Genomic DNA, 14,048 nt, shown 5'->3' with positions numbered 1-14,048 from the left:
ACGCAAACAGTATAACCATTTTAGATAAACTGTCAAAATATCTCTTTTGTCCTTTACTGCGTTGTAACAACTTATGGTTTAGCTAAATATCCGTCTTCATAAACACAAACGTGTAGCTCAGTGCCGGATATACCTCGCATCCTTAGTATGTTATATTCAGCATACATTCCACTCAAAAGAAGTTAAGGAACAACCGATTCCTTCATATGAAAGAGTCGGAGGAAACTTTAACTTCTTTTGAGTAGCATACAGCCCTCTCTTTCATATCTGTCCTGTTTAATTACACTGAAAAGAGGCTACTCAAGGGATCAGGTGGTCAGGCTCCCTGACTTTGTTGATGCATGTCATCGATCCCAATTGCGTGGATCGATGCTCATGATGTCAATCACTGGATTGTCTGGTCTCGACTATTTACAGACCGCCGTCATAAAGCTGGAATATCGCGGCGTTAAACAACAAACAAACTGACAGACACTGAACAGACCTTCTCTTCATTGGGCAAGGGGCGGTCGGGTAGCCTAGTGGTTAAAGCGTTCGCTCGTCACGCCGACCCGGGTTTGATTCCCGACGTTGGTTCAATGTGTGAAGCCCATTTCCGGTATATTGCTGGAATATTGCTAAAAGCGGCGTAAAACCATACTCACTCACTCACTCATTGGGCAATATATCATAGGTAACCCTCAAAGCTCATTCCGGACGCTGGTTATAACACACAGAGTTTTACATAATCTTGCTATTTTGCAGCGTCAGGGGTTTCTTTCCAATTTGAAATTAACACGTGATCATAATGTAAGCCAAGTCGAATACTTCCTGCACGAGAAGCCCCCGGTAAGTTTTTCTAGCCTGCCCGACCGACACGTGTGTTCTTCCTCTTCCTTGCTGTGATCATAGTGAAGAATATTGATTATCGAACTGAGATAATATGTTCACGTAAGAAAAGAAAAGGTTGCTGAATAATTCTGTTGAACTACCGGGTTACATCGTTATCATATTAATACAGGGTCGAAATACAACCACTGTAGCGCTAACCAAGACGCATGGAAGTGGGTAACGACCTAAACCTACCTCTCATACATGTACCGTATTCGCTGTAATAAGCGCGCTAAAGGCGTTTCTAAATCGACGGTGGTGGGGGGTGGGGTGGAGGGGTGGGGGAGATTTGATTGCGGGAATGCACTTCTACAGAGAAGGACGGCAACGAACAAACTCAGTTCAAACGTAGATAAAACGTAGACTACTTCGATGCTACGAGGCAAATATGCGTTCTGCGCTCATGTTCTGCAAAGGGAATATGAAATATACAAAGGTTTATACGGACTGTCACGTTAATTGTCGGTCTTAGTAGGAGGCGCTAATAGAGATAACTTAGATGTTGATTAGGGGGTGCTTATTAGAGCAGGGTTCTTAATGCGGCGAATACGGTAATTGTTTTCTGTTCTGTAAAAGATATAGGTTGCGTCTTTCAGAGAATAGAACTTGTATCACACTTGGAACAGTGACAAATACCTCAAAAGTTTCAACTTATCTCCACAGATATTAAGTAGGTCCCTTCTACACAAAGCCCTCACTGTTGCTCCAGGGGGAGATTCCCCCTGCTGCCGGTGATAATACACACAGAGATGGTAAACGCTGACTGGCACGACATCGTCAATACATTACCAGAGTGTGTGACAGAGAAAGGCGTTCTACACCGAATGTCCTGCATGGCTAAAAAAGCATTTGTATTTTTTATATTCCATGATTGTGGCAAACGCTATACGTCGTTCCGGGTTGGAGTTAATGTGTTGCTGATATATATGTGGAAACACGCACCTATCGAAGAAAGTGTCTAAGTGCAACGTTTGACAAGAGAGTATGTCCTGTTATGATTTCTTTCCATTACATTTTAACACGTGTTTAAGTTCACAACACACGTGTATCATAAATACTACTTCTATTTCCGCCACTAAGAACCCAGGCATTTGTTAACATTAACAGTTCACATTTAGAAAAAGACCACGTGAGAGGCCGTCTTTTGTTAGACGCCAAACCCTCGTATAAACCGGAAGGATTATTTTAGTAAACTTAATAGTTTTTTTATTTTTTGTTTAACATCGCACTGGGACACGATGACATGCAGCAACCAAGTCAGCGAGCCTGACCACCCGCTTCCGTGAGTCGCCTCTTACGACAAGCATGAGTTGCCCCGGATCCGGATCTTCACGAGCCCCGGATCTTCACGAGCAAACTTAATAGTATGCAAATGCAAGCCTACGACAATACAATACCTCCCCCCCCCCCCCCCTCTCTCTCTCTCTGATTGTGTGTGTGGACAGGGACAGTATTTTTCAGTGAATCACACACACACACACACACACACACACACACACACACACACACACACACACACACACACACACACACACACACACACACCATATGTTTTTTTCTATTAAAGGAGCAGCCGCACACATTGTGTTTTTGCAGGACATTCAGCATAAGTTGCGAAGAATATATATATTTTGATAAATCCAGAACTGGAACACATTGTTTTTGTAAAACAATTCCAACCCCAGCAATGTCTAAAAATGCTTGAATTTGTTGATGAAAGCTTGCACCATTCACACCCCACCTCGTCATCACCAGGGTCTGTAAAACATCATCTCGCGACGTAAGGACGCTGCCCAGGTCACGACCACGTACAAAGCCGTGGTTCTGGGATGAAAGTCCCATCAAAAGATCCTTGGAACCGAGAATAAATACGTTTCTTCATTTACTAAACCCATTAAAAATCTTTTCAGATTCACAAGATTCCGGTTACATCATGCTTAACTGTAATGTCCTTGTTCAATACAAGTCCAGTAAATCACGGAATCGTTGTCCCGTGTACACCTAGATAATGGGGAACCACTCCCCGAGTCGTCTCCCATTGCAACCAGTTTGCGAACAGAAACACCAGATGTCGCTGCCCAATACGTCACATCCGTCCTTTAGGTACTTCCGCAGCCATTTCGTAGACAGACAACCTCGGTGTATCGACGCTGAAGAAGATAGACGAATTGTGATCATGATGATTGCATGTGGTAATACAATTATTCCGTTGTTAGAACAGACCCCCTGCAACCAATTAATGCTTGTTGTTAGGGTGACTATACGGATTGGTGGTCAACAAGGTGACTTGGCTAAACACGTGTCATCGTACCCAGACGGCGTGGATCGTTGGTCATAACATCAACCACTGTTGTGTACATTCGGCACCACTCGCCCGTTTCCGTAACCTGCAAGAAGACTCGTCCCCCTACATTCGTCACCTCTCGCCCCTTTCCGTAACCTGCAAGAAGACTCGTCCCCCTACATTCGTCACCACTCGCCCCTTTCCGTAACCTGCAAGAAGACTCGTCCCCCTACATTCGTCACCACTCGCCCCTTTCCGTAACCTGCAAGAAGACTCGTCCCCCTACATTCGTCACCACTCGCCCCTTTCCGTAACCTGCAAGAAGACTCGTCCCCCTACATTCGTCACCACTCGCCCCTTTCCGTAACCTGCAAGAAGACTCGCCCCCCTACATTCGTGACCACTCGCCCCTTTCCGTAACCTTCAAGAAGACTCGTCCCCCTATCGATGAATGTTATGTGCGAAAATACGACAAACCAATCAGAATGCGCGTATGATTTCAAGTTCTTCGTCAAAGAATCCCTCAGAAATAAGTTTTGATTTTACATGTCTTGCATCTAAAAATATACCCAAGACACAGTTAAATGTGTTCAGTCATACTGTATAATTCCGCACGTCCCAATGTGCTTTAAATTGCATCTGAAATATATATAATACATGGGGAAATAATATGTGAACCATTACGCAACGAGTTGACAATTGTTATAGGTATGCCCGTTTGCGCTAAGACGGAACCCGGTCACAAATATGGCGACTGACGGTATTGGGTGGTCAGGCTCGCTGACTCGATTATGTACAGATCCATGGTTTGTTAAGACCATGCCCATGCTCGTTGATTTGCACCAAGGTGATAACTATCTCAGACCAATATGTCATGGGCTCCCGCCCACATCAAGCACCTGCCACGACAGAAATACTGATCCACAGTGGTGTTGAGCACAACTCACTCATACATTTGCCATGGATTCATTACACGGGTACGCCTCCGTGGTCTAGAGGTAGAGCGTCCGCCCGGCGAACGTGAGGCCGGGGGTTCGATCCCCGGCTGCGTCGTACCTAAAGACGTTAAAAGATGTTACTTGTTGTTACCATGCCTGGCACTAGGCATTAAGGGGCTAAACACAAGGACTGGTCGGATCGGAGTTGGTATATGTGTCAGAGTGGGGTATTCATGTTAAGCTGCGGCATTGTATCTTACTGTTCTAGCACTACAAAATCGGCATTAGTCCGGACTAGTACAAGCAGCAGCATGCACACACACAGGTGTGGAGGCAAAATTAAACCCTATGTCACCTCACCTCGTTACACGGTATATTTTCTGGCCCCTTCCCAGTTTACTCATCTGTAATGCGGCAGTAGTCTTGCCGACAGCGGCGTAAAGCCCGTCTCTACTTCCTACACACACACACACACAGACAGGCGTATGATGCTCACCGTTACCCTCTCCGCCCTTTGTTCTGATGTAGCATTTGCCGTTGCAGGGAGCCATAGGGGTTTTAGGGTACGCCACTTGTCCCTCAGCGGGGCAGTCGAAATTGGGGGTCTTCAAGTCTCCACTTTCACACATGAAACATTTGAGACCGCTTCCTGGAAAAAGAAAGTTAACGTAACAAGAGTGAGTGAGTTGGGTTTAACACCGCTTTTAACAGTATTCCAGTTATATCGCGGCGTGTCAGCTTAATGTGGGAGGAAAGCCCGAAGTGATTCAGGTCTCATACGTTTACCACTTCGGTGAAACCCACGAGCACGGGTATGGTGCTGACAAACCTAGAAACAAATAATCGGGGAGAATCGGGATTCGAACCCACAATTATAGGTTTCTGGCGTGCCAAAGGGACGCAACTCTGCACAGCGAATCGCGTCGCCTTAGACGACTGGGCCACCCGTGCCCCCTAACATAACATGAATATAGTGTAGAGTGAATAGATGAGATTGGTTTTATACCGCCTTTAGTAATATTTCAGCAATTGGACAGAAAGGGAGACCAGAAATGACCTACAACGTATAGTACCAATAAGGGAATCGAACCTGGGCTTTCGGCGTGACAAGCGAACGCTTTAACCACGAGACTACCCCCTCCCCCTCGTCCTTTCATACAGAGAAAGCAAGCGGAAGAGAAAGTGAACATTTAATTTCCGCTTAACAGTTATACAGCTTTTAGCGGCAAAAGGAGTGGGATGTTTATCTGAATTAATTATTCTGTAGTTTGGCGATTGGTAAGCGCTGCGAATCGTTAAACACATAAGACATCATCTTAACGTACGGTGGTATCTATACTCGTTAGTATGAAGCCACTGCTAGTGATTGAGTGAGTGAGTATGGTTTTACGCCGCTTTTAGCAATATTCCAGCAATATCACGGCGGGGGACACCGAAATGGACTTCACACATTCTACCCATGTAGGGAATCGAACCCGGGTCTTTGGTTTGACGAGCGAACGCTTTTACCACTAGGCTACCCGACCACCCCTTAAAATAATTTAAGTTTACAATTGTGCTTCTTAACAGGGCCAATCAACTTGTGAATCAATACACCCAATAACATGCCTGTTTAATGTTTAACACGCCATGAAACTGCATTAATTGTTTATGTCAATACATTCCGGATAGTAATCATTTTGCGAGGGCTGGTATTTTGAAAACGGAAGACAGATTGTTATCTTGTTCTAAGTCACTGCTTCAGGACACGCAATCGTTTTCTTTTTCAGTTCATCCAGGATATCCAACGACCGATTTTTAAAAAGTTTTAAATCCTTAGGAAACGATGCCAGTTGTTTTATGGTACAAACAAATCGCATCCCGCAACCAACATTCCACACCGTATATCCCCAACGTTTGAGTGTAATTACTCATCACTGGAGCACAATCCATGGGCAAGATGTAGATAGATTTGCTACCGTTAGTGGATAATCAGAACGCTGGCTTCGAAAATGTCATGGGACAATGAATATCCTATCAGTTTCTGGCATGTCTACCGATTACACTTGACATGTTTATTCTTATCAGTTTGGTAAACTGTTTAACAGCAACGATTAATACTGGAATAATATAAACACCTACTTGAATTAATGGCTTGTTGACAAACATTAAGTACATCCGAGAAAGCTGCAAATCCACTTGCACGTGCAATTAATGCGCACTTGGTTATTTGGTGGCAAGATAACTGATATGTTTTGAACATGTTCAATGATTAAATTATATTTAATGATTGTATGGTTCAGAGCGAGATGCACGTAGTCCATTTAGAATCCGGGGCATAGTGGCCCATCAATCCTTGCCTGTCGTTTCAGTCAACCACGGGTATGGCGCTGACAAACCAAGGACGAATATGGGATTCGAACCCAAGATCATAATTCGGTAACTCTCCGTAGACGACTGCCCCCCCCCCCCCCCCCCCCCCCCCACGCGACCCCCCCACCCAAACACCCACCCACCCCCACCCCCACCCCCACCCCCACACACCTTCCTTCCCCCTCCTCCCTTGGGGCGGTCGGGTTGCACGTCACGCTGAAGACCCGGGTTCGATTCCCGACATGGGTACAATGTGTGAAGCCCATTTCTGGTGCCCCCAGCACTCAGCAATATTCCAGCCATATGATGTTAGTCTGTAAATATTCAAGTCTACCAGACAATCCAGTGATTAACATCATGAGTATCGATCTACGCAATTGGGATACGATGACATGCATCAACCAAGTCAGCGATCCTGACCGCCCGATCCCATTAGTCGCGTCTTTCGACAAGCATAGTCGCCTCTTACGACAGGCATGGGTTGCTGAAGACCTATTCTCAACAAAGACCTCAACGGATAGTGAATAAAGTTATTTCATACCTATCACTATCATATTCGTGAACACGCGTCGCGATTTGAATAACCATAAATATCAAACAGATTAAACGCTTTCAAACAATAAAAACACTGCGGAAATAAATATGATCCTGAAGCCCAATATAGTTCATTACATCTCCTAATGAGAACGCTCAATGTTGACACCTACCTTCCTTCACAAGGCACACTGACAATACGATAAGCGCGATCTTCCTCATCTTGGTACTTCCAGAGTCTTAGACTTCCTTTCACTATCAGCATCCCCTTTTCTACCCCCCTTAGTGGACGCCAAACAAGACAAGGTAATTAAAAAGAGGAAGGACATTAGATTTCCGTATTTTCCAGGACCCGGTTGAACCCCGCCATGTTTGATATATGGCGTTGTGTAAAGGGAGTCTGCAAACAGAAGGAGTTGACCTCGTGTATTAATCCCGCATTACTGCCGCCATGACCACCAGCTCAAACAGAATTGTGGCAGATTGAACAGTTAGGTGCTTGTATTCTAAGGGAGATATGCAGCATTTAAATTACGTGTTACTGAATTAAGTGTTCCAGGTATTGTCTGTGCAAGTCATTTACTGTGGGTGATAACAATGTTAGAGGTACTGTTGGTTCATGGTGGTTAGACACGACAGGGTCTTTTTAAACCCAGTTTGTAAGTGATTAAACTGTTAAATATTAGCCAGGAATAATATGTTTGTTTTTGTTTTTCTCACAAGTTGTCTGCATTGACGAACAAAACCAAAATCGACTTTTTGAAATATTTGACAGCTATGGGAACCTTAGCGTGACACACATGTTAAGCGATTGCATATTTATGATTTTAAAAAATCATTTTGAAATAAGTAACATTGCCTCTAATTTTTTAAACTTTAACCATATTTATATGGAGTTTCTTCAGTTGATGTCGTAACTAAATTCTGATCATGAGGGATTCGCGTTATTTCATTAAAAAAAGATTTCATTCACACAGTTGTCAAAATTATTATACTTTTCATACTTTGTAAAGATAAAAGAATTAAGGAATAACTATAGGAAATAAATTTGGGCTTATTCGAAAATATTTACTATAATAATTACAACAATACTTACAACAATAATTATTGCAACTGAAGTTGTATCATTTCTTTCTATGACATTTTGTCAGTCTAGTTAAGTTTAAGTGTCTTGGCATGCATGAGCGAATGCTTGGACTTATCGTGAAATCAGAGAAGACACGTGGAATTGCAAGTGATCTCACCATGACTTTACACTTGAATGTAAGACGTAATATAATATCTACAGACACAACATAAAACACATAGCACAACATATATACTAGGATGTCACATAACACTCAAAGCATGACTCGCATCCCAAGATACAACACTCAAAGCATAACACGCGTTGCAACATACAACACTCAAAGCATAACACGCATCACAATATACACCCAAAGCATAACACGCATAAAAACATACAACACTCAAAGCATAACACGCATCGCAACATACAACACACAAAGCAACACACGCATCGCAACACACAACACTCAAAGTATAACACGCATCACAACATACACTCAAAGTATAACATGCATCACACCATACACTCAAAGCATAACACGCATCACAACATACACTCAAAGTATAACACGCATCACACCATACACTCAAAGCATAAAACGCATCACAACATACACTCAAAGCATAACACGCATCACACCATACACTCAAAGCATAACACGCATCACAACATACACTCAAAGTATAACACGCATCACACCATACACTCAATGCATAACACGCATAACATCTCATAACACACCCATCTAATCACACTCTAAATGTAATACACATCAAACAACTCTCTATACATAACACACCCATCTCACAACACTCTAAATGTAATACACATCAAACACCTCTCTATACATAACACACCCATCTCACAACACTCTAAATGTAATACACATCAAACAACTCTCTATACATAACACACCCATCTAATCACACTCTAAATGTAATACACATCAAACAACTCTCTATACATAACACATCCATCTCACCACACTCTAAATGTAACACACATCACACAACTCTATATACATAACACATCCATCTCACCACACTCTAAATGTAATACACATCAAACAACTCTCTATACATAACACATCCATCTCACCACACTCTAAATGTAACACACATCACACAACTCTCTATACATAACACAACCATCTCACCACGCTCTAAATGTAATACACATCACACAACTCTCTATACATAACACACCCATCTAATCACACTCTAAATGTAACACACATCACACAACTCTCTACACATAACACACCCATCTCACCACACTCTAAATGTAATACACATCACACAACTCTCTATACATAACACACCCATCTCACCACACTCTAAATGTAATACACATCACACAACTCTCTATACATAACACACCCATCTCACCACACTCTAAATGTAATACACATCAAACAACTCTCTATACATAACACACCCATCTCACCACACTCTAAATGTAATGCACATCAAACAACTCTCTATACATAACACACCCATCTCACAACACTCTAAATGTAATACACATCAAACAACTCTCTATACATAACACATCCATCTCACCACACTCTAAATGTAATACACATCAAACAACTCTCTATACATAACACACCCATCTCACCACACTCTAAATGTAACACACATCACACAACTCTCTATACATAACACACCCATCTCACCACACTCTAAATGTAATACACACCACACAACTCTCTATACATAACACACCCATCTCACCACACTCTAAATGTAATACACATCAAACAACTCTCTATACATAACACATCCATCTAATCACACTCTAAATGTAATACACACCACACAACTCTCTATACATAACACACCCATCTCACCACACTCTAAATGTAATACACACCACACAACTCTCTATATATAACACATCCATCTAATCACTCTCTAAATGTAACACACATCACACAACTCTCTATACATAACACACCCATCTCACCACACTCTAAATGTAATACACATCACACAACTCTCTATACATAACACACCCATCTCACCACACTCTAAATGTAATACACATCACACAACTCTCTATACATAACACACCCATCTCACCACACTCTAAATGTAACACACATCACACAACTCTCTATACATAACACACCCATCTCACCACACTCTAAATGTAATACACATCACACAACTCTCTATACATAACACACCCATCTAATCACACTCTAAATGTAATACACATCAAACAACTCTCTATACATAACACATCCATCTCACCACACTCTAAATGTAACACACATCACACAACTCTATATACATAACACATCCATCTCACCACACTCTAAATGTAATACACATCAAACAACTCTCTATACATAACACATCCATCTCACCACACTCTAAATGTAACACACATCACACAACTCTCTATACATAACACAACCATCTCACCACGCTCTAAATGTAATACACATCACACAACTCTCTATACATAACACACCCATCTAATCACACTCTAAATGTAACACACATCACACAACTCTCTACACATAACACACCCATCTCACCACACTCTAAATGTAATACACATCACACAACTCTCTATACATAACACACCCATCTCACCACACTCTAAATGTAATACACATCACACAACTCTCTATACATAACACACCCATCTCACCACACTCTAAATGTAATACACATCAAACAACTCTCTATACATAACACACCCATCTCACCACACTCTAAATGTAATGCACATCAAACAACTCTCTATACATAACACACCCATCTCACAACACTCTAAATGTAATACACATCAAACAACTCTCTATACATAACACATCCATCTCACCACACTCTAAATGTAATACACATCAAACAACTCTCTATACATAACACACCCATCTCACCACACTCTAAATGTAACACACATCACACAACTCTCTATACATAACACACCCATCTCACCACACTCTAAATGTAATACACACCACACAACTCTCTATACATAACACACCCATCTCACCACACTCTAAATGTAATACACATCAAACAACTCTCTATACATAACACATCCATCTAATCACACTCTAAATGTAATACACACCACACAACTCTCTATACATAACACACCCATCTCACCACACTCTAAATGTAATACACACCACACAACTCTCTATACATAACACATCCATCTAATCACTCTCTAAATGTAACACACATCACACAACTCTCTATACATAACACACCCATCTCACCACACTCTAAATGTAACACACATCACACAACTCTCTATACATAACACACCCATCTCACCACACTCTAAATGTAATACACATCACACAACTCTCTATACATAACACACCCATCTCACCACACTCTAAATGTAACACACATCACACAACTCTCTATACATAACACACCCATCTCACCACACTCTAAATGTAATACACATCACACAACTCTCTATACATAACACACCCATCTCACCACACTCTAAATGTAATACACATCACACAACTCTCTATACATAACACACCCATCTCACCACACTCTAAATGTTATACACATCACACAACTCTCTATACATAACACATCCATCTCACCACACTCTAAATGTTATACACATCACACAACTCTATATACATAACACATCCATCTAATCACACTCTAAATGTAATACACACCACACAACTCTCTATAGATAACACACCCATCTCACCACACTCTAAATGTAACACACATCACTCAACTCTCTATACATAACACACCCATCTAATCACACTCTAAATGTAATACACATCAAACAACTCTCTATACATAACACACCCATCTAATCACACTCTAAATGTAATACACATCAAACAACTCTCTATACATAACACACCCATCTAATCACACTCTAAATGTAATACACATCAAACAACTCTCTATACATAACACACCCATCTCACCACACTCTAAATGTAACACACATCACTCAACTCTCTATACATAACACACCCATCTAATCACACTCTAAATGTAATACACACCACACAACTCTCTACACATAACACACCCATCTCACAACACTCTAAATGTAACACACATCACTCAACTCTCTATACATAACACACCCATCTAATCACGCTCTAAATGTAATACACACCACACAACTCTCTATACATAACACATCCATCTAATCACACTCTAAATGTAATACACACCACACAACTCTCTATACATAACACACCCATCTCACAACACTCTAAATGTAATACACATCACTCAACTCTCTATACATAACACACCCATCTAATCACACTCTAAATGTAATACACACCACACAACTCTCTATACATAACACACCCATCTAATCACACTCTAAATGTAATACACACCACACAACTCTCTATACATAACACACCCATCTCACCACACTCTAAATGTAATACACATCAAACAACTCTCTATACATAACACACCCATCTAATCACACTCTAAATGTAACACACATCAAACAACTCTCTATACATAACACACCCATCTAATCACACTCTAAATGTAATACACATCAAACAACTCTCTATACATAACACACCCATCTAATCACACTCTAAATGTAATACACATCAAACAACTCTCTATACATAACACACCCATCTCACCACACTCTAAATGTAATACACATCAAACAACTCTCTATACATAACACACCCATCTCACAACACTCTAAATGTAATACACATCAAACAACTCTCTATACATAACACACCCATCTCACCACACTCTAAATGTAATGCACATCACATCACATCAAACAACTCTCTATACATAACACACCCATCTAATCACACTCTAAATGTAATACACATCACACAACTCTCTACACATAACACACCCATCTCACAACACTCTAAATGTAACACACATCACTCAACTCTCTATACATAACACACCCATCTCACCACACTCTAAATGTAATGCACATCACATCACAATAAACACGCACAACACGCATGACAAAGCACTCCAAGCATAGCTTACAACACTGACATGCAAACACAAATCAATAGGCGTGTTGTAGTTTTGTTTGATACAGATACGAGCTTGGCTTTACCACATAACATAAACACGAAGTTCTGATTGAACAATTTAAAGGCGGTTATATATGCTGTTGGTATTCTATGCATCCTGTCGTTTCTGAGCTCCACGGCATCTACATTCAAGTGGTAGAAAAACGAGGGAATGTTTGTTCCGTGAAGTTTTCCTATTGTTAATATTTATATTTATCAATCGAAGTGTTTAAGAAATAAAAACCGAATCGTTTTCAAAAGCTGACACCTTATCAGGTCAAGTGAAACGCACGAGCACTGGGTAAGATCATAATCAGAGCGAATCCAGGATAAGAACTCGCGATCGTAAGATCCTGGTACTCATAGGGGAAGTAACTCTCCTCATATAATTATATTACTTAGACGACTTGACCAGGAGGAAGATGTAACCGTGGTCCTTTGTTTACAATAACGAAGGTGAAAGCTCTTAAACGGGTGGTTAAAATCCTGAATATTAATGAACGGGTTGGGGGTGGGGGTGGGGGTGGGGGTGTGCACTGTTTCACATACCTACAACATTCATGTCCGCTCTCTCGGGAGGTTTCATCTTAAACTTCCTCCGCTGATTCCGCTCCCGGGCCGCCCGTATGTTTGACGATGGAGTTTTTACGGTAGTGTCATTGTACACACGTCGTGGTATGTGCACCTCGATCTACCGTTTCCCAAAACACCGTCTGGGTTTGTATTGTTTATTTGCAATCAACAAATGATAAGGGCACTTGAAACGAGCATTGTCGATCCCGTGAGCCATGTGATTTAAATACATAACGAGCCACATTGTTTCCTGCTGTACACGTATGGCGTTTTTCAACACTGAAAGCTATTATATTTATCATGAGAAAAACAAACCATGCAACTGTCTTTGTTGTGAGGTGATTCTATGTTGACAAGGGTTTCATGGTAAAAAGACATAGTTAT

General features: G+C 41.3%; 1 protein-coding gene across 1 annotated transcript; it reads right to left on the bottom strand.

Moving 5' to 3' along the window:
- Positions 1-2,871: 2,871 nt before the first annotated feature.
- LOC139459855 (uncharacterized) lies at positions 2,872-7,200 on the bottom strand. Its single transcript, XM_071241566.1, has 3 exons — positions 7,152-7,200; positions 4,589-4,741; positions 2,872-3,020 (listed from the first exon to the last, which is right to left on the bottom strand). The coding sequence occupies exons 1-3, from the start codon at positions 7,198-7,200 to the stop codon at positions 2,872-2,874; spliced, it is 351 nt and encodes a 116-aa protein (XP_071097667.1).
- Positions 7,201-14,048: the final 6,848 nt, after the last annotated feature.

Source organism: Haliotis cracherodii, unplaced genomic scaffold (genome assembly GCF_022045235.1).
Source record: "Haliotis cracherodii isolate W230 unplaced genomic scaffold, xgHalCrac1.p SCAF_13, whole genome shotgun sequence".
Taxonomy (NCBI): domain Eukaryota; kingdom Metazoa; phylum Mollusca; class Gastropoda; order Lepetellida; family Haliotidae; genus Haliotis; species Haliotis cracherodii.
This window is presented reverse-complemented; position numbering and strand designations above follow the sequence as displayed.